This window comes from Setaria italica, chromosome I (assembly GCF_000263155.2).
Source record: "Setaria italica strain Yugu1 chromosome I, Setaria_italica_v2.0, whole genome shotgun sequence".
Taxonomy (NCBI): domain Eukaryota; kingdom Viridiplantae; phylum Streptophyta; class Magnoliopsida; order Poales; family Poaceae; genus Setaria; species Setaria italica.
The window spans coordinates 1,302,787-1,324,474 of NC_028450.1; the positions used below are offsets into that span (position 1 = coordinate 1,302,787).

General features: G+C 44.7%; 1 protein-coding gene across 1 annotated transcript; it reads right to left on the reverse strand.

Annotated features, from left to right (window-relative positions):
* Positions 1–7,767: 7,767 nt before the first annotated feature.
* LOC101773540 (NAC domain-containing protein 76) lies at positions 7,768–9,359 on the reverse strand. The gene is made up of 4 exons (XM_012847259.2): positions 9,249–9,359; positions 8,985–9,163; positions 8,612–8,892; positions 7,768–8,513 (listed from the first exon to the last, which is right to left on the reverse strand). The coding sequence occupies exons 2-4, from the start codon at positions 9,151–9,153 to the stop codon at positions 7,899–7,901; spliced, it is 1,065 nt and encodes a 354-aa protein (XP_012702713.1). The 5' UTR covers positions 9,154–9,163; positions 9,249–9,359; the 3' UTR covers positions 7,768–7,898.
* Between the last annotated feature and the right edge of the window lie 12,329 nt (positions 9,360–21,688).

Here is a 21,688-nt window from a genome sequence, read left to right on the forward strand (position 1 = left end):
CTTGTATTCGATTGATCTTGTTTTGAGGGGTCCCTGCCTGCCCTTATATATTCGGGGAGCAGGGTTACAGGGCAATTTTGAGTACAAGAGTGCTAGTCGGACAAGACTATAGAGTCCTACTCTAACTCGGCAGAGTAGTTTCCTTGTATTCCGACTAGCCCTTCAGGAGTTCCATGTAGTCTACGTTGTCCTGTTGCGTAGTCTTTATGTCCTAATACGTCTCGAGTACATCCCCTTGAGTGGATCTGTACAGCCCTTCCGGTGGGTCCGGGGATGTATGGCCGACAGTATGTTCTAAATTTTACTTTCAACAAATAGCCAAGTCTGCTCATATTTCTTTTTTATCTCCAAATCTGTCTATTACATGTTCTTGGTATCAGTGAAGTCATTGGGGTACTGGTTGTTGCTGTTTTTTCTAACAGTGATACATCTGTTGATTCATTTTGTAAGAATTAGTGAACTTCCTAGTGATACCTCTATAATGCCCATGTTAGCTGTGAACCCCTTGGTGATCTGAAGAGCCAGTTGTTGATTCATTTGGTAGTTGCTTGAGAATAAGGACATATCAATTCCAGTTTAATAACCTGCAGCCCTGGTTGTTACATGTTTTAACCTACAGTTAACTAATCACAACCATAACGTATACATGTACCAAACGCACCTATCCAACCTGAGCCTTGTAGTAATCTTTGATTCTTTGTGAATCTAGAAGACTGGATGATTCTAGAGTTACTTGCTTTCACCTCTTGATGTAATTCTGTCGATGATCATTGTGAAACAACACATAGGTTCTTTAACTGATGTTTTATACTTGTGCACGCTTATGAAGGAAAAACAATAGATGTATTGCCCTATTGAAGCCACACATAGTGATATAGGTCATGGAAGTGATATTTGAGTCTTGTAGAATTTAGGCCAGTCATTTATTATATCTCTATTCATGTTTCAACAAGATCATAATTGTTACATCTACTTTTGTGGCTCAGGTAATGAAGTTTGAAGAACTGAAAGAACTGGGCAGTGAATCTGCTGTCAAGGTGCGCATGTTCTTCCCTGCAACCATTCTTGTTCAAGTTCCTATGTCGAGTTTTGACCTCGGAAATTCAATTGCATGTGTACTGTAGGCTGCTGGAAAATACAAGTGGGATATTTGAATGGATCACTCGAACTCGTATGCATTCCATGGTCAACACAAGAAAATTCTGCAATGTCAATGCAAACAATGTCAAAACAGCAAAATTTTCGCAACAATCACCAGACCTTTGCCTCTTAAAACTCGCTGAAGTTACCGATGAAGTAGGCTCTTTGTTGCCACTCTGTTCCTTGTTCATCTCATATTTCTGCTGTAGTCCATGCTGCATCACCTGCTGCATGGTCCTTTCCATATACCAAGCTGATCACATCCCGGTGCAAGAAAGTCTTATGCCTGCATCCAGTAGTAAATTAGTATGGAATTAATCGACCCCTTGTATTTACACTAAGCTATTTTCCTACAAATCCTTAGCTCAATTGATGATAAATGAAATGAGCTACTAATTAAACTGATCACATGCTTGTTTCTGAATTTTGTTGATGCACTGCATTCTTTTTTTGAACAGGAACATTCATCTTGAATGGATCGCACAGACTTGGAGTCATGCCATGGTTGACACAAGGAAAATCAATGTAGTGCATGCTTGTTGTAGCCTACATAAGGTAGATTTAGTACTGTTAATCACCCAACACTATTTATGAACTATTTTCGATTTGGAGAATGTATTTGGCACTTTAACTTTATGATTGTCAGGATGGCTTCGTTTATATTCATGATGATGCAATTCATATTTTGGTGAAATCATTTGTTGCACAAATGATTCAATATCCAAATATATAAAATGCAATGTGTTGCGAAAAACATGTTCCTGTTGCGAAAAGAAATACATCTTCCTATTGCAAAAATAAATAAATGCAACAATTCTAGTTCGTTGCTATAAGTTATTGCCACAAATATATATCATTGCAAAACAAATAGTGTGCCACGACCTATATTTTGTTGCAACATCTTTTATTGCCTCTATATATTTTCCATTGCAAAATAACTTATTGCCAAAAAAGAAAAAAGATGCAATAATACTTAATAACCTTCACTAATATTTTGTTGCAACATATTTTGTTGCTTCTAAATATTTTCCGTTGCAAAACGAATTATTGCCACCAAACATGTTTCTATGGCAATATAGTTTATTTCCACGAAAGAAATTGTGTTGCCATAGGATCTGTCACAACATAAAATATGCACGGCAATATATTCTATTGCCACCATGTTGGTCGTGACCAAATACCATATTGCCACAGTGTTAGTCCGTTGCAACTACATACTATAGCAATGCCTACTTGCATGGCAATACATGCTAATACCACGGCATCAATAGTTGCAATACTCTATAATGCAACGAACTAGTGTGTGGCAATTACCATAATATTGCAGCAGAACAAAAAAAACTGTTGCAATGCACCTATTGCCACGAAGTTATTTGCAACGGCTGCCAACCAAACTGACATTGATGCAAATGTTATCTATTGCCACAATTTTGGCCCCTAAAAATCTAGTAGTGGCACCAGCAGTAGTGGTAGGATTTACTACTAATGAATTCCACAAGTGTTGATAAATATTTGTATGCAGGTCCATTAAGGGAGAAAACACACCTCAAGAGCAAGGAAACACACTCTCAACCAATCAGGAGCAAGCACACGGATTGAAGGGCCCACAAACGGGAGTAAAATGACAAGATTCACCGCAAAGCACCCCGTACCCAAGTAAGGACCCACCTGGCAGCCACCCAGCCAAAGGTGGTTCGCTAAGGCGGTTGCTGGGGTCAGCTGAACCCCTGGTTTGGCCGAACCCCTGTTGGCTCTGCTCGCCTCCAGCTGCCACGTGCCGCTAGTTAACGACCTTGCAATGACGGTTGTAGAAGATTCCATGAATATTACCCTCGGAACCGACCCCCAAGTGCCTATAAATATGAGGGGAGGGTTCTCATTTGACGACAACAACCACAAACACACCTTCCAACTCCACTTCCACTCCTATCAAGAGAAGAGCTCCATGGTGAAGCCTTTCTTAGGCTAGTGCTTCCGATAGGGAGAGAGTGAGAGAGAGGGAGTAGTTCGGAGGAGTGCTGAGTTCCTTAGCATCTACTCCGGCCATGTACCTCTACGGATGCTAGCTTCCTTTTATATAAGTGAGTAAGTATTCGTGATTCTTCTATGGTTTAGTGATTTACTTATAAGTGAGATCAGTTCTCTTACTATCGGGTTCATCGCTTCGTACTTATATGGTGTGTTGTATATCTGCTACGGATCAATAGACGTAGTTAGATTGCAGTAGCGTAGACGTGGTGTCTGGGCTAAGGGTTATTCTTCATTTGCCTTATATCCCACGGGTTGCTAGAGGTAGGCCGTAGGTGGTGACAGCCCTATTGGTCCTTTGTAATCCTCCCCGTTCCGACACAGCATAGATCTATTGGCCGGATGCGAATGTGCTTGACTAATTCAGGGTAAGCCGGTGCCCGAAGCGAGTATCTTGACCAAGAGATCGACCTTTAACTTATCCATCACTATCCATAGGAATCCTCTCTATCTTTCACCCACCTTTGGTTGGTTGTCCTTGGATACTAGAGTCGTAGGTATACACACACGTTCCCTTGGATTCGATACTGTTGGAATAATCTGAGGTGAAAGCTACAACGGTATCCGTGCTCTTGAGGTTTCATTTGCGCATCACCAAAATACCCAATACATCGTACGTTGCCCGAGGAGGGGTACGATCCAGCTTCATACCTTGTTGGGTATGGAGGTGGTGGACATGGCATTTGCATTGCATTTGCACTTATTGTGGATTATATATTTGAATTATGCATTGTTATGAAAGTGGATGTGAGGTCTTGATCATCTGAAGTAAATAAGCAGTTGTGGTTTATTCTTTTCTTTCATATGAGGATGATTTAATATGATCTTATTTTATCATGTATCTATGTTTGAAATCATGTTTAATGAACTTGTAGTTTAAACAACTTGTTAAAGCAGTTTGCTTGCTGAGATTTTTTCTCACACCCTTTTATCTTTCCAGGTGATTCAGTGAATATTTTTGCACGAAGGGATGGGATTAGCTGCACGTCTTCACATCTTTTCCATGTTTCTTTTATAATAATAATGATACTTTTGTCTTACTGTAATGAACATAGAGTAGACCTTGTGTTGACCCTTTGTGGTTTCTTAATAATGAGTATGGTTGACCTTTGTTATCTATTATTTTCTTTTCTTATTAAATGCTAGTGTGTGGTTTATCTTTAAATATAATTTACGTTGTTGCCGCGTTTTACTCTGTTTATGGGGTTATGCTGCCGAGTTTTTGTACTCCAGCATGTGGGAAGGATATTTAGTAAAATCTTAGGCCTTTGTGACGCCTGGGGTGTTACAGTTGGTAATCATAACTTTTTTAGCTATAGATTCTTGGCTTAATGTTGTTCTTAAAAGTTGACTTAATCAAACCTGACACACGTGCACATGTAGGATGGGTTTTTGCTTGCATCTTTTGTTTGAGGTGCTGATTGATTTCATTTCCCTGCCAAATTGTTTATTGATGCTCATATTTATGGTATTTAGACCCTTGGTGTTAGAATTAGAATTTTCCAAGTTGGGGGTTATAAGTGCTAAGAGATTGGTTGTCATTAGGACACATGAAGTCTTAAAGCGTAAAGAGTATCTATAGTTTAGTAGTGCAAATGGGTGGAGTGGAGGGCCCCCACAATGCCTTTTCTGCATTATTATGTGAGGTTGCCCAGTGTTAGGGTTATGAACCAGCTATCCATATTTGAAACATATGATTGAGTGGCGGATGGATTAGCCCCTATTCTATACAGCCTAGTCATTTTCTCTCGACATATCGGAGTGGTGGATCATGATGTCCCTTGACCAGCAGTTTGGAGTGACAGTATTGCAGCCTATTAGTAGCACAACCGATACTGTGTAGAGGAATTCCAGTGCCAACCTTTGAGACTTCTTTAGTACGATGCTAGTGGGATCTCGAGGGGTCTTGCATGTGGTTGCAGTCATGTAGCAGAGAAGCTTGATCTAGTCCTTAGAGACCTTGTGTTAAGCCAAGAGATGGTGATGCTGTGTTGGTGTGGCTTACTTTATTCTTTTTATCGGTGGAAGTGTGTGGTGCTTTGTTTTAAACAATCATTTGTAGAAGATATTGTGAGGAAAAGATTGTAGTTGTGAATGGTATCTAGGCTAATTCATTAGTCTTTGTCTGCAAGTCAAGTAAATCGATGGTGTAAGCACGGTTAACTATAGCATGGTTTTAGATGAGTGAGACTCTTTAGGTCAAGCTGGTGATCTTTTTGCAAGGGTTGACGTTTGAGGTGTTTTCATCAAGTACTGTTAAGGCAAAGTTAATTGATGCGTAGCGAGCCCCAATATTTGCTACGTCTATGCCAAATCAGAGCTACTGTGAAGATTGAGGTTTTAGGAGCAGTCTGAACTACTAAGCTATGACCACTTTCATTTTAGCTTCGTAGCTCCAACCTTAATCTCAATAGGTTGTGGCAGTTAAAGTGGAGTTCTTTTATTGTTGTAGCTATTCTTGAGATGGAATTCGGGGACGAATTTCTTTAAGGGGGGAGAATGTAACACCCGATAAATTCTTACAAATAGATATGGACCGGGCGCTTTGAATGGAGGGCAGAAAGTGGACTTTGAACAGTAGCTTGGACGGACGATTGAAGACCGTAGATGCGTAGAGCTCGTCAAGATGATTCCATTTACTACCCACACATTTGTTTTGGATGTCAGCTGAATGAGTTGCAAGTTGAGAAAAGTTTGGTTTTGTTAGAGAGAAAAAGAAGAAACGTACCTTACCCTTAATAACCGTGAGCTTAATGGCCCATTAGGAGTCAGTTTTTTTCCCGTGACCAGATCCTCTGCGCCTCCTTTTTTTTTCCCAGTCAAAACCAAAGACACCCCGTTCTTTTTCCCTTGACCCACGACCTACTGGCTTTAGGAAAGAAGAGGGCTGCACAAACCCTGAGCCTTTAGGGGATCAATGTATTGCTCCGGATCGTGCCTAATGCCGGTTGCATCATCGCTTTGAGGCAAGTAAACGTAGCAGTGGTTTCGCTACAACTTTAACTTGTGGTTTATTCTACCTACACTCTAATAAATTCAGAAACATATGCCAAGAATTGTTCCTTAACTAAAGATTATATTATTTGTTAAATTACTTTAATACTTGTTCTATAATAATACTTGTGGTTGTTTATCTCATCATGAGGTAAGAGGTATGTATATGTATGTGGCATAAGTTGTAAGCTTACTTGCGGTTGCACCATATCATTGCATCATATTGCATTGCATATCATTCATGGATGTCATTGCTTACTGGCCGTGACCGTACTGGTACTACATCGTATGTTGCCCAAGGAGGGGTACGATGCAGCTTCTGCCTTGTTGGGTATGGAGGCAGTGAACATGACATTTGCATTGCATTTGCACTTATTGTGGATTATATATTTGAATTATGCATTGTTATGAAAGTGGATGTGAGGTCTTGATCATCTGAAGTAAATAAGCGGTTGTGGTTTATTCTTTTCTTTCATATGAGGATGATTTAATATGATCTTATTTTATCTTATTTTATCATGTATCTATGTTTGAAATCATGTTTAATGAACTTGTAGTTTAAACAACTTGTTAAAGCAGTTTGCTTGCTGAGATTTTTCTCACACCCTTTTATCTTTCCAGGTGCTTGAGTGTGATGATACTTTTGTCTTGCTGCAATGAATACAGAGTAGACCTTGTGGTGACCCTCTATGATTTCTTAATAATGAGTATGGTTTACCTTTGTTATCTATTATTTTGTTAAGTTTCTCATTAAATGCTAGTGTGTGGCTTATCTTTAAATATCATTTACGTTGTTGCTTCCACGTTTTACTCTGTTTATGGGGTTATGCTGTCGAGTTTTTGTACTCCAGCATGTGGGAAGGATGTTTAGTAACATCTTGGGCCTTTGTGACGCGTGGAAGCAGGGCTGCAACCGTAGCGGGGTTCCGCACTTGGGCGGTGTGAGGCTACGACCGGCGTGGAGGGCCAAGCGCGGGTGCAGCGCCACAACCGACAAAGCAAGGCCGAAGGGTGTAGGAGAGGGGCTACGGCTGACGGTGAGGCAGAGCGCGCAAGAGGAGAGAGATGATGCGGTAACTTCACCTCTAACAAATGCAGGGTCATCTTATCATGTTATGCAGCTAACCAAACACGAGCATAGCAAAGTAAGCTATCTTAAGCCATCAAACCAAACACGAACATCTTGCATTGATTTAGCCTAGTGAAGATTGGCCTAGGTTAGAGCTACTTATATGTATTGCAAGTTTGCAACTTTAATATTATTATATGAAGAATATTAATTGATATTATTCTTATATTAAGTTCAAAATATATATATTCCGAAATTGCAACTTCGCGTTGTCAATTAGCTCCTTAATAAACCCTTCAATAATGGTTAACATTATGTTTGAAGCAGTAGAATTACATGGAGTAGTAAGATGTTGACTGCTGTCGCTCATCGGTACTCATATATATGAGGAGTTTTTCTAGCCAAACGGCGCTTTGGCGTTCTAATATTTGTGTCATTGTGCAAAATTCAAACATCAATAAGTATCTCAGACAAGAAATGCTGCACACTGTGAAGACTGGAAACACTTATAAACATTCCAAGAACCGATAAAACTTTATAAAACAATATAGGAAAAAAAGGGATTCACCAATTAACCGCCGTACCCAAAATTACAAGAGCCCGTCATCCTCTCCGGTCCAGGGAGAGATTACATATCGACCATCGTTCAATCTAGCTACATGGAAAACTAGAGATCAGCGGTCTCGCAGCCAAGGTAATGGAGAGGCAGCCTCTGCAGTGACGTCGCGCTCATCTCCATCAATTGCTGCTGCCGCTGTTGGTAATGTTGGGAAACCCCTACAGGTGTTCCCCCGAACTTGCCATGGAAGAGCTGGTCCAAGTTCTGGTGCGACGCCAGCAGCTTGTCGAGGATAGACCAGTCGGCGGCGGCAACAGCACCGAAGCGCTCACTGCCGTTCAGCAGCATGTCACCGGCAGTGCCGCAGGATGATGTTGTTAGCTTCACCAGGTTGTGGGGAGAGGAGCCCATGCCGAGCGGGTTCACGGCGACGGCAGCCGGCGTGCCGGAAATGAATGCCGGGGTGCCCAGCGTGGGCACCTCGGCGTTCGTGAGGTGTGGAAGGTGCATGGAGGGGTCGAAGGCGGGAAAGAAGCCGCCGTGCATGAGCTGGTGGAGGCCGTGCTTCTGGTCCACCGGCGTTGTCGCGCCGCCGGTGGGGGAGTGCTGGAAGGAATGGAGCTCTTCGTCGTGGACGACCGCCGCCGCCATGCCCTGTTGCTGGTCGAAGCCTCTCTGGATGCTCTTCTTCTTGAAAACCCTACACACCACCCATCCATCCTCCTGCATCCCATGTTTCAGTAACCATCATTAACCGATCCGTGAATAATGATCACTGCACATTGCATGAAATTACTAGTTGTGTGCTTATTAGTGCTTACAGTTATAGGCACCTCAACGTTATCGTCATCGAGGCGGTACTCGTGCATGATCCAGTCGGTCTTCTTGCCGTGAGGTGCCCTGCCGGTGTAGAACACCAGCGTCTTCCTCAGGCCGACCTTCCTGCCACCGTTGCTGAGGAAGATGGCCTTGTCCCTCCCCGTCGCCTTCCAGAACCCGGCAGTCGTGGCCCTGTTCGTGCGTGTCCCCGTTGGGTACTTCTTGTCCTTGTGGCTGAAGAAGTACCACTCGTCTTGAGGCCCCGTCCCAATCCTGCACCGATCTGCATCCACCATGAATAGATCTTGTGAATTAACTTCATGATTCTAGCTCGTACATTATTTCATGGTTGGTTAGTCAGAGATTTGCAGCTACCTTTGAGGTCCCATGGCTCAAGCTTGTTGAGGTCAATCTCCCTTATGACATCGAGATCTATGGGCTCATAAGCGACCTTCTTCCTCAGGTAGTAGTAGAGGAGCTCCTCGTCCGTCGGGTGGAACCGGAAGCCCGGAGGCACTGTCAGTGGCGAGCAGCTCGGATGCATGCTTCTTCACCTGAGAAATCACAACAAAAGGTTTCTCAGTATAAAACTTCGACCTTTATATAAGTTTCTCAATGAACAAAAGTATATGCACATACCTTGGAAAGGTACCTTCCCTTGACTTTGCTTGGTTGTGCTCAGCTCGAAAGCAAGAACAACAGCCTAGAGACAAGCAGGAGCGCCAGATAGGGTGTGAAAGCTTGTGCTTGTGATGTTGCAAGAGTGAAGATTATGTGAGTTATATATAAAGGAGAGCAGAGAGGGTAAGGCTGGGAACTTGGGATAATGTGGTTCTCACCACAGACAGAGCTGGGCTATAAAACAAAGATAATAGCCAGTGGAGGAATGGAAGTTATCTGTGAAATCCTGTTGGGTGGATAGTGCTCGGTATAGTGAGAGTGTTTGCATTTGGTCATGGCCGGTTTTGGAAGTACTGAAGGAAAGAAGGGGGGTTGTCTCTGGACTAGGGAACCCTGCCACAAAAATGGCCTCAGAAGGAGCAATGACATGTCTCCATCTGCATATAGCTTCAGAGCTTGATCTTTTGCAAATGTACCCACAACCGATGGTTAATTAGTCGCTAATAAAGTGCACACTTCCCATAAACAGCTTTGGGCGATTGTCTCTATGACACTTTAAGTAAAGACTTACATGTAATAGTGTTTGGAGAATAAAAACAAGCTTTGGGTCGTCATTTGACCAGCGGTGTGGGAGTCAGGGAATTAACCTACTAGGTCCCATTCCTTTGTTCCATATTCCGTTTCTATTCCTCTTCTAATCCTTGCACATGCTGCCTTATTTTATTACACTAGACTAGGAGTTTTGTTAGTCTTTCAAGTGACGAATGGATAGCATTGATTGTCACATAATTTACTTGTCCCGAGTATATAGATCTATTACAAATGTAGAGTAAAAATTTCAAATGTCCGGCCGCTTCCTCACTTCGCGCTTGGTATGTGTATCTGATCCCAAATTAAATTTAGACTTGGGATTATATTGGCCAGCTTGCATTGGGTGAATTGACTTATCTTTTTCATTGTTGTTGAAATAAAGCACATTGATAGATTCACAATTTGGCATGTCTATAGTGCCACAATGGGTAATATGTAGTACTCCAGTTTCATTTCAAGTCAAAATTCTCTAAGTACAATCAAGTTTATAGATAAATATGTTAACATCTAGAATTCCAAATAAAATGCAGTAGATTTATTAATTAAACTAATTTGAGTTGTAGATGTTAATTGGTGCATCATTCTATAAATTTTGTCAAAATTAGAAAGATTTGGTTAAAATACACTACCCTATCAAACACCTTATATTTTGGAATAGGAATATGGCGAAAAGAGAATTGGCTTTGTTCCAAAAGTATGCTATTTACTTCAAAAAAGAAATAAAACATGCAATAACCGCACATTTTCCTAGACATGACGATCTAGCGCAATGTGTGTCAGAGACACAATCATAGGAGAAGTGAAAATTTCTATGCATGCGTTGATGAGATTCCAGATTTGCTTGTGTTGTTGGCAAGCTTGCAATGCAAGGCGTAGAGTTCACTTGTTACGTTTTCCAAAGGTTACAGTGACCATATATATAACTGTGCAATAGTATTTCAAGAGATGTGCGCCACGCGGTGTTGAGGAAGGTGTACAGCCAACAGAACAGATACCAGCCGCCTAACTGCTTGTAAAACAAAAAAAAAACTTTCCTTGACCAACTCCTAAAAGCTTTTTCTCATCAGTTGTATTGTACGCAATTTAGTATTAGGGGTTTAGAAAGTCTTCGTTAATGCAGATTTCTTTCGAAGAATCAAGATCATTAACTCAATCATGACCTTGCTTGTGTGTTAAGCTGTTGACTAATGACTAGCCGCAGCAACTTGCAGTAGTACTGCACGGGTCCTGCGCCACCATCGAGCTCCAGCTCAGGATACACGCACGTACCAAAATTCTCTGCTGCCTCTAGCCTTCTAGCATCCCAACAACTGGGCCTCAAGCACTGCGTGCGGCCGGCGCAATGCCATCACCGGCTCCGGCGCACCGCCACCGTGCCATTCCGGATGGTTGCCCAGTTGCCCTTGCAGGAATGCACTGCACACAGCAGACGATGCCCAGCCAATAGTAATCAGTATCCCATCAGTTGGTTGTGCACCCTGGATGATGATGACACAAGAACAGAAAAACATTCAGGTGGCAGCCGGTCGACCCACCGCAGGCGCCGCCGCCGGCCGGTCGCCGGAAAAGATGGATCAATGCGTGACCATTAACTGGCATGTAGTAGGTCGTCGCCGGCGATCCCGGCCGGCCAGCTGATGAGCGCGCGTTCGTGCGTGCATGCATGGACGCGTACAAATTGAAGCCAATCAAATTATTGATCGATGAGGATGGATGGCATTATCTTAATTTGATTTTTCGCTGTCGATGGATTATTCAGCTGGGATGCGAGAGAGAGACGGAGGAAGAGCCGAAGAGAGGCGCGGCAGGAGGCCTGGAACTCGGGGGCGTGGCACGGGCGTGTCGTTGCAGCTGCACGTGCGCGCGCCGCGCGCTGGTCAGCTTGTATCCCGGCACGGCCGGGCCCTCACTTCGAGGGATACCACTCGTACCAGCTACGCTCGACATAAATCCACTAATTCCCCAGTCTATCTTGTCACAAATGTTTTTGTGCTCGTAGTCAAATAATCCAAATACTGATCACAATAGTTTTTATCGATTTAGGAAACGGATAAATTGGTCTTAAGTAGATTGATATCAGTATAATTTTTTTGCTAGTGTTGTCAAAATTTTGCATTTGCTATGGGAAATAGTTCCCAACACTTGTGTTGTTTCGAGGGAAATAATTCCAACGATTACCTAGTTGCATGACCTAAATTCTTTTATAATAATCCTTTAAGTTGTAAAGAAATACATGGGGACTTGTAAATACATATTTTTTGTTGATTTGGTAATTTGCACTTCATCGTTTAGTTAACTGAGTGCTAGCTGCTCCGAATTCCATATGATTACAATCTTTATACGATAATTTTTCAGTCAAATAAAGTAACAGCTGGTTGATCACAGACGGATTGATTCTCACGCTATCTAATATAATGCACTAGCTCCAACGCATTTCTGTGACAGGTCAAACATGCACGAAGCTTCATCATTATTAGGATTGAACTCAGGCATGCATGAGCTCGTAGTACGCCTCATTTTAGTTATTATCAAGTACGCTTGATATATGTCCTTAGAGAAAAATATAAGAAAGTTAATGATGTATAAGTATCCTTTATGGAATAACATGCATTAGGCAGTCAGGAACGCCAATATTTTTTTTTTTTGGGAGACCTCGGGTCCTTAACATAAAATAGTATACACATGCAACTGCAGTTCAGACTTCAGAGCATTGTTCCTTCCCAAATTATTCTACCCACGACAGCTCAAAGCATTGTTCCTTCCCGAATTATTCCATCTTCCTCCAGATAACTAGCTAGTCCTGTGTGTGTTGCACTACTGACTTCCTACTGTACATGTCCTGTGTGTTCCTATATACCAGCGATGCAACATTCGAACAGATTGCATTGTAGACGACAAATTACAGTTCATAGCAGCAGGTTCGTCGAGGATGGAGCCAAGGTTCTCTTTTCCGATATTCTCTCCTGCCACCCCATTCGTGTGCGTGATGAGCTCCACTTTTATATGGTCTTTTGTCCCCTTGACCCGTGGACACACACACGCACACAGTTGGTTACAATTAACCTCTACAACGGTGAGCTATTGATTCTTGCAATAATCTTTATGACAAGTGTGTGTACGCATCTCGTCGGTTTACAACGAAAACTAGCCGCTAAGCCGGCCATTTAGTTTGACCACATAGTTTAATTCGTCGTGATCACAGGAGCTTATGTAGTGGATGTGATTCAGCTGGAAGATCTAGCGCGCGGCTGGTCAATAGTCATGGGTCGCAAGTAAAGGGTTTGTGGACCATATGCCTACAGTTCGTGCGGGTGAATATCTTAATCTACGTACAGTAGTATTTTCTTGTGAGATGCTAGAGTGGTACAGTACTACATTAGTCACTGATTTAATTTTTGCAGCTTGGTCGTCTGTTTTCGTGGGATGATGTTTGGAAAATTCTCTCTAGATCTATAGCATATACTATGCATGTCATGATGTGAATTATTGTCAAGACATATCGTTTGTGCTAGCATGAACTTTGGACCAATATGACCATAAACATCTTTTTCAAAAAAACATATATAGTTTAAAAGTAAACTGATGAAAATAGCATACATTAAGCAAACATTATTGGTAGTGTCAAGCTTGCAACAAAAATAGTGGTACAGCAAACTGAGCACCTGCACCAACTTTTTTAGCCTTTTTTTGAAAGATTCTTACAAATAGACTCCTGGCGCCAAGCTTACACATCTCGGTGCTAGAGGGTTTGGCGCAAGGTCGTTGCGCCGTCAGTAACGTGGGTGCTCACATTTTGGGCTGAAAAGCTGCCGTCAAAAGTTTGTCTGCGACCTGTATTTATTACATGCTGAATACATGCTGATTTTATGCTTCTCCAGGTAAATTGGACTCGGTTTTGCTAGCCAAAAGGAACTGACGAGGTGCTAATTGCGTTCCGGTAGGTGCAGGTGCACCACCAGACCCTTCGTCGCCGCGCTCGCGGAGCGAGGGAGAAAAAAATGTAGCAAAATAGATTCAATGCTGGGGTTCAAACCCAAACCTTTGGGATAAGATGCGCGCATCCTAACCAACTGAACTGCAAGGTGGTTTGTTGCATGCTTCTTGAAATAATTATACTTGTTTCATTTGAAATGCCAAGAGCAATAATAGCTCAGCACCAAGATCTATGGCGCTAAGCTTGCCGCCATCGACGCTGGCGCCAAACCCCCTGCCATGTCAGCATCCACATCACCGATGGCACAACGACTTTGGTGCCGAGATGTGTAAGGTTGACACCAGCGTGGATGGTGTCAAGCTAAAGGTTCAGATTTTGAAATATTTCCGTCAGGAATCTAAAGTAAAAAAAAAGTCGGGCACCTGCACGTACGTCAACTAATTACGGCGAGTCAGCGACGCGTCGTGCAAAGGCATCGCGGTGTACACACGTATCGCGTGGATCCATGCCGTGTTCTTAGCCTCGACGCCTGTGCCGCGCACACGATAAAAAGCACAGGATATACGTGTGGTCGTCATCCACACCTCGAGATCGGGGGCTCGTACGTGTGGAGAGCTAGGGTTTCGTTTCTGCTGACGCACACTGCCACACAGGTATATAGGAGTATATCTGTATATGTATCTTCAGAACAAAGCAACATGCATATCCTTGCTCTCGTTCTGATCGATGCGTTGCTCCGTTCGATCCGATCGAGGGGACATCATCAACGACCAATTGCATCATCAATCGTATTGAGTGAATTCCACTCAAAAGAAGGATTCCATCATTATTCCATGATGTCTAAGCCAAGTTTTTTTTAGGAAGTGGCCAGGTTAGATTTTTTTTAGGGCGGGGAGTCCTATATGACTTCCGGAAGTTGTATAGACCACGTAGTTACAAAGCCTACACTGGTGAAAAACCCACCATTAGTCCCAGTTGGTAAGTCAAATATCTCTCCAGGAACCAACTGGGACTAACTATTCGGGACAAAAGGTCCCCCTCTTTAGTCCCGAGTTATCCCTTTAGTCCCGGTTGGTATTACCAATCGGGACTAAAAGGTTAAAAAATAAAAAAGTGCCCGCTCCGCCTACTCCGTGCCAGGCCCTCACCCGCCGGCGCAGCGGCGGTGCCGCTTCGTCTGCGCCGGCCGCCCGCCGCTCGCCTACGCTGCCGGCTGCCCCGACCACCTGCCCGCCGCTCCGTCCGCCGCTCGCCCAACCACCTCTCCGCCCGCCGCTCGCCCGCCCGCTCGCTTCGTCCGCCACTCTCCCACGCCGCCCGGCCACCGCCCTCCGCTCGCTCGCGCCAACCGCCCGCCGGTGCCGCCCGCCCGCCCGCCCTCCGCCCGCGCCGCCGCCCACCCGGCCGCCGGAGGCCGGCTCGTGCCGCTTGTGCCCCCCGCCGCTGAGGAGTGTGCGGCTCAAGGCCTGCGCGAGATAAGGAGGGGAGAGGAAGGGAGAAGATAAGCGAGGGGAGAGGAGGAGATAAGGTAGAGAGAGGAGGGGAGACTAAAGGCCCCGGGGAGGCATTTAGTTCCAGTTGAAAACACAATCGGGACTAAAGGTGCCTTTAGTCCTGATTGGTGTTTTCAACCAGGATAAAAAGCCCTATCATCCCACTAACCGTTACAATCAGGATTAAAGGGGGCTCTTTAGTGCTGGTTGATATTACCAACCGGGACTAAAGAGTCCCTGTCGGTGGTGGATTTTTGACTCGGGACTAAAGGCTCTTTAGTCCTGATCCAAAGATAACCGGGAAAAAAACGTTAGATGGAAGGTGAGTTCTCTACCACTCCTACCACGGCCCAATTACGACTAAACAGTTAGAAGCCCGGCAGCGACAGCACAACAGCGAGCAGCGCAGGAAACACAGCTATGCAGCAACAGCAGCATGCAGAAGCACAGGCCGGTGGCAGGTAAGTTTCTTTTGTTTTGCATTTTCTAATATGCGTTAATGATTCATTGTTTTTGCTAAATATTAGTAACACTGCATGTTCAAAATATCAAACTACAGAGCCACCAATTTAAACACTAAAGTCAACATTTAATAAAACTAAGTTCAACAATTCTAATAAACTATTTCAACATTTTGTATGGAAATGTTGAACATATATATCGAAAATGTTGAAACGTATATATTCAAAATGTTGAAGCAGCATGTTCAAAATGTTGATTTTTTAAAAAATTAAAATATAGTCATATTGGATCTTATCTTATTTTGTTGTATAAATTTTAAATAACATTGTGGTTATACGGTTTGAAAGAGAATTGGAGCCAAAGTTCTAAAACCGTAAAGGAATCCATCCGACCGTTGCAAAGTGAGGTGGCAGCAGCATGCGTCCTTCCACCTCTTACAGCTAGCGCCTGTATGCTTGCCAGCTGCCCCGCTCGTATTGTAAACGTTGGATGTATACATCCGCACGGATCTCAAAGTGGAAGTTAATAAGAAAATTTTTTCCAGAAGCAATATAGGTTTGCCGGGAGTCGCCATCGCTGTATACGTGCGCTTTCCGAGCGCCTCATGGGCCCAGTAGGACCCAGACTGAACCGTGCGGCCTTTGACAAAAAATCGAGGAATAACTAACGTCTCATTTTGATTTTAACCATCAAACTGCAAAACCAAAAATCCTTAACTATTCAACTATTAAAACCGTTCATATTTGGCCATTAGGTAGTTTTGGTGAATGGTTTCGCTTACGTGATCGACACATGACGGTGTGACCCACATGTCAGGACCCTCTCTCTTCTCTCCCTCTCCCTCACCCTTCCCTCCCCTCTTTCCTCTCTCTGATGAGCATGGTCTTGGTCCGCCCCGTGAACCTCGTCCCCCGCGCACGTCTCGAGCTCGGTGCCGGCAACCTCGGCGTTGAGGAACTCCCACACGAACTCGACGTCGTAGACAGGACGCCGCTCGGTGCTGGGATGGGAGCAGATTTTGGGGGAGGGGCGGCGGCGTGGCGGCGAGATAGGGGTGGCGGGGTCGGGGAGATGGGGTGCCGGTGTGGGAGCAGATGTGGGAGGGGGCAGCAGCGGGATAGGGGTGCCGAGGTGGGAGCAGAGAGAGATGCGGCATGGTGGCCGTAACAGCACCGCCTCGTCTGAGCTCCTCATTGCACCTCGCGGTCCTGTTCTCTGCCATCGCTGCACGCACGGTCGCCCACTCCCCACACCCTTTGCCCTTATTTTCCACGGAGCAGCCGGTCCTATCTCCTTCTCAATCTCTCTTTCTTTATTTTCCTTGCTCCACCGCCTAGAACAAAACTGATTGGACCTCGCCTGTCGTTTCACTTAGCTTCGGCCACCACCCACAAATCACCGCCACAATCATCTCCTACACTTCCGAGCTACAATCTCGACCATCTCTCACCCTGATCCATGGCAGTTCCGGCCGGGGATTAAAGAAATCCGAGCTAGCCAGGGCAGCAACTCAGCCGCCCTTTCTTCCACATCAACTGTTCCTCCACTACTGGCTATGGCCTGAGCAGAGCACCGGCAAGTGGAGCCACGGCATGCCGATTGGCCCTGTGACGACCAGCACCTCGTGTTCCTCGACATCAAGCTGCTACCTTTCATCTACTACAACGCAACGAGAGAGAGGGGCACTAGTAGAAATTGAAGCTTCCATGATATTTTGCGCGTGACGTTCTAAAACTTCGCCATTGAATCGACCATATCTATGATGAAAATCCCAGGTTCGTCATAGTTCATCGGCGGCGGCCCTCAGGCACTACGGAAGTATGACGAAAGTAAAACGTGCGTCAAAGAACAACGTCTCATATCGTCACTGAATGGTGCACCACCAGCATCTCGTATTTGCGATGCCAGCAACTCGTCATAGACCCGGTGGGCCACATGTGGCAGTGGGACCCATAGGTACACATGTGATGATAGAGGGTCCAGTGTGTCTTCGTGGCTTCCACGTGTAGCGACCAGGACCGCCAGTCCACGTGTTAGGGTTGTGGTAGAGGTGGGACCCAGCCATCCACATGTATGACTGCGGGCCCAGCGAGCCGACGTGGCTAACACGTGTAACTGTGGGTCCCTGTTGACTGGTTCAACATGTCTATTTGGCTGCCACGTGAAGCGATGAGGACCCGCTGATCCCTGTGTCAGGGCCGTGGGTCAAATATGTCAACACGGGGACTACTATAGAGGTGGGACCCGGTCGTTGACGTGTACGAGTGCGGGCCTAGCAGGCTAACGTGGCTAACACGTGTAACTGTAGGTCCCGGTTGACTAGTCCAACATGTCTACTTGGCAGCCATGTGTGGTGACTGGGACCCAACGGTCAACGTGTCGGGGGTGTGAGTCAAATATGTCAACGCGGGGTCCACTGGGGAGGTGGGACCCAGCTGTCCACATGTACGAGTGTGGGCCAGTAGGCTGACATGGCTACCACATGTAAATGTTGGTCCCGTTGGGTGGGCCCCGGTGGTCCACGTGTACGCACAGTTGGTGCAGAAGGTAGTCGTGGCAGCCACGTGTAGATATGGGGCCTGCCTGCCCGGTCCAGCATGTCCACATCGTGGCCACGTGTGATGATGGAGCCTGCAGATAGTAAGGCCTCAGCCTGTTTCAAAGTCAGGCCCGAGATGAAATTTTGGTGGAGCCGGTCAAGGTCCAGAAAGAGAAATAGGCCCATATTTAGGAGGTGTTTGGTTCCACGCACTAAAGTTTAGTCCCTATCACATCGAATGTTTAGATACTATTTAGGAGGACTAAACATGAGCTAATTATAAAACCAATTGCACAGATGGAGCCAAAGGCAGTGCGGCAGTTGCTGTCCACCACTGCGCTACTCAAGTGTTTTCGACTAACTCCACACTTGCATTCTTTTTGAACACTTGCATACTGACACACGGGTGCGACGGTTCCTATTCCCGTGCACGCTCATCGAGAAGACGGTTGCCATTCCTGAGACATGGTGCCGCCTTAACTTCCCAGTGGTCGGCGGCAGTTCCAAGAGGGGTTTTCAAGAACTCCTCATCATCGTCGCTAGTTCCTACGCCAGTTCGCAGAGGGGATTTCAAGAACTCCTCCTCTCATCGTCCTTGTCATTTCCCAAAGAGGGGTTTTCAAGAACTGCTATTGTAGCCCCTGCTCGGATCCCTCCCCTACCTCCCCTCAATCAACGTATGTCACACCGCTCCACCACTCCAGCCCTCTGGCTCACCGTCGTCCATGCACCGCAGCTCCATCCACACTGTCGCGCGAGCCCTCAGGTGGCCTCGCCGCGCTCCATGTCACGTGACGTCAACGCCGGCAATCATGGCGGCGAGGTGGCACCCCCGTCGCTGGCGACGCTCCCTACTGAGGTGGCCATTGAGATCACCGGCCACCTTGCTACAACCTCGGAGCAGCCCATTGACGACCTCCGCAGCCTACAGCAACCTGCTCATTCATGCACCGTGTGTGCGGCGACCGTGCCATCGGCCGATGCATGGCACTAGAGTGGTTCCGACGCGCGATGTTGTGGAACGAGCCTGACGGCTACAACACCCTCCTTGCTAGCGTGACTGAAGTTGGCAACCCGGAGTCTGCTTCCTCACTAGGATCTAAGTCGTATTCGGGGAAAACCGCAGCCCCTGGCCATACCTCGATGATCTCGCCCGCGCTGCCGCGGGTGGGCACAATGTGGCGGCCTATCTGGTCGCCCTCTTCCTCTACAGGGACAATGGCAGCACCGGCGATGACGACACTGCGAGGCGGTACATGAGACGGGTCGAGGGTGAGGAAGAATTGCGGGTGGTGGCGGCGCACCAACCAAGACGATGATATTGAGCAACATGGGATGTCAGCTGTGCCGCGAGCAGGCCACGATTGTGATCCACCAAACAACGTGGTGCAAGTAGGGTGAACCGCTGCCACTGGCAGCGGTGCGTGGTGATCTTCCATGCGCAGGCAGCTACTACGGCGTTGCAAAAGGATGGGAACAAAGGACTCTGTTTTGCAACGAGGATTGTAGGATTCGCCACGAAATGATTTTGTTCGAAAGGGCAATTGGAATAGGAACTAATTCACTCTTTACATGCAACTGTGAATTAGTGTAGCTTTTGCTTTTCTGTTGCTTTTGCTTGATAAGGTCCCGGACCGGTTGGTGGACCTAGTAGCCAATATTGCCGATGTTTAGCCCTCTTTTTATTTTTCCTGAAATTTTCTTTTCCTCCCAATATTTTTAGTTCTCAGAATAATTCCTATTTTTATCGAAATGTTGTTATTTTTTACCCTAAACTTTTTTTGGAACGATTTTCTTTGTTCTAGATTAGTTTACAATTGTTTATCAAGATATGTTTCCATAAAAAAATTTCCTGTGCTCATTACAACAGGAAATGATTATGTAATTAATTGAACTACTACTTGAACTGTGAGACTTTACTATATTGTGAATGTGCTATTGTTTCAAGACTTGGTGAAATGAAATGATAAATTGGACTACAGAGCTGTTTGGTAGAACTTTTACTTTGGATTCTGTGACTGAAAGTGAATTATATGGTTGTCTAGGTTAACTGATTGACTGATTGTGGTTTTATCTGTAACTTTCACAAACATTTTATGAGACCACAGGAGCCGTTCGTAAGACATGTATGTGCAAACTTCCCTCTGTTTACGTTTAACCACTTTGCAACCCTCAATTACATCCAAAGATATTGTAGTATGAAACAAAATACAAGTTCCAAAAACCTGGCTACATATCCAATTGGTCCATACCACAAAACCAACTATATATTTACATCTCGTGCTCATTTCACATTATAGAATACATAGCTGACGAGCTACCTATTCCAGATCCATCAACACTCCTATTGAATTGTGCCCCATAAGCGAAGGTGAGCACGGCAAATGCTAGTAAGCTTATGACAAAGACTGCAGCGGATTTGCATGGATGAGCTTGTCGCCTAACAAGAGCCACAGCCTCCTTTTGACCGTTCTTAGCAGCATTGGCCAATTCCATACTTGGGCAAGTAAGATAACCAAAGAAATGTCCAGAAATAGTTGCCACAAGATGCGCCCTGCAATTAATTTTTTAAAAAAGAAATATTAATAACGTTTGAAGCCATTGGTTTCTGAAGCAACAAAATGGTTAGGACAAGACAAAGCATAAGCGCTACAATATTTAGTTGCCCCTAATGTAGTTCTGTATATTTCAGCTCCTGTACTAGGCTACTAGATCAGACTACGACTGGTCCTTGTTATCTCAATTTGTAAATGCCTAATATTGTTTTCAGAGTACATGGCTTACAGTTGCTAGGACAAAATACTCTGTAGTTCTAACCTTTTAACACACTTTCATTGTTAAGGTGGGAAAGACTATCATGGCCTCCCAATTATGATAATGACAAATAATATAAAATTACATCAAAGATTTAGTACATTTCAGGAACAACCTAAAATTGAAGGGAATACTTATTGCTCTCATTCAATGTTCTGGTCAAGTTTAATGTTTCAAATTTCAATATACACTAGTTCTGATGGCAATAGTTGCATCAAGACTACTTCTTACCAGTATGGTGTGGGGGATTCTCGGGACTAAGTTAAATAAAATACAAAGGTTTTCTAACTGCATAGAAGGTTATTCTCAGATTAATTGGGACAGATAAAAGTTGTAGAGGTTCTTGAATCATAAAAATGACCTGGAAAGAACTTAATTGCTGTTTTAATAATACAAACGATAGCACAATTACGTTACCAGTTGTCAATTCCCCCAAAAATGCTCAGTAAGCTCAAAGCTGCAGCTATTACGGCCTGCAAGAACATACTTTCTGAAACATCCCTGTCAATGACTTGCTTGTTTTGATTCTGATACACCAGCCATGCTCCAATTAGAGAAAATACTGGGCCCTGGTTTGAGTTTATGAAAGGAACATTAGTGTCTCCAAGATATATTCTTTTCACTT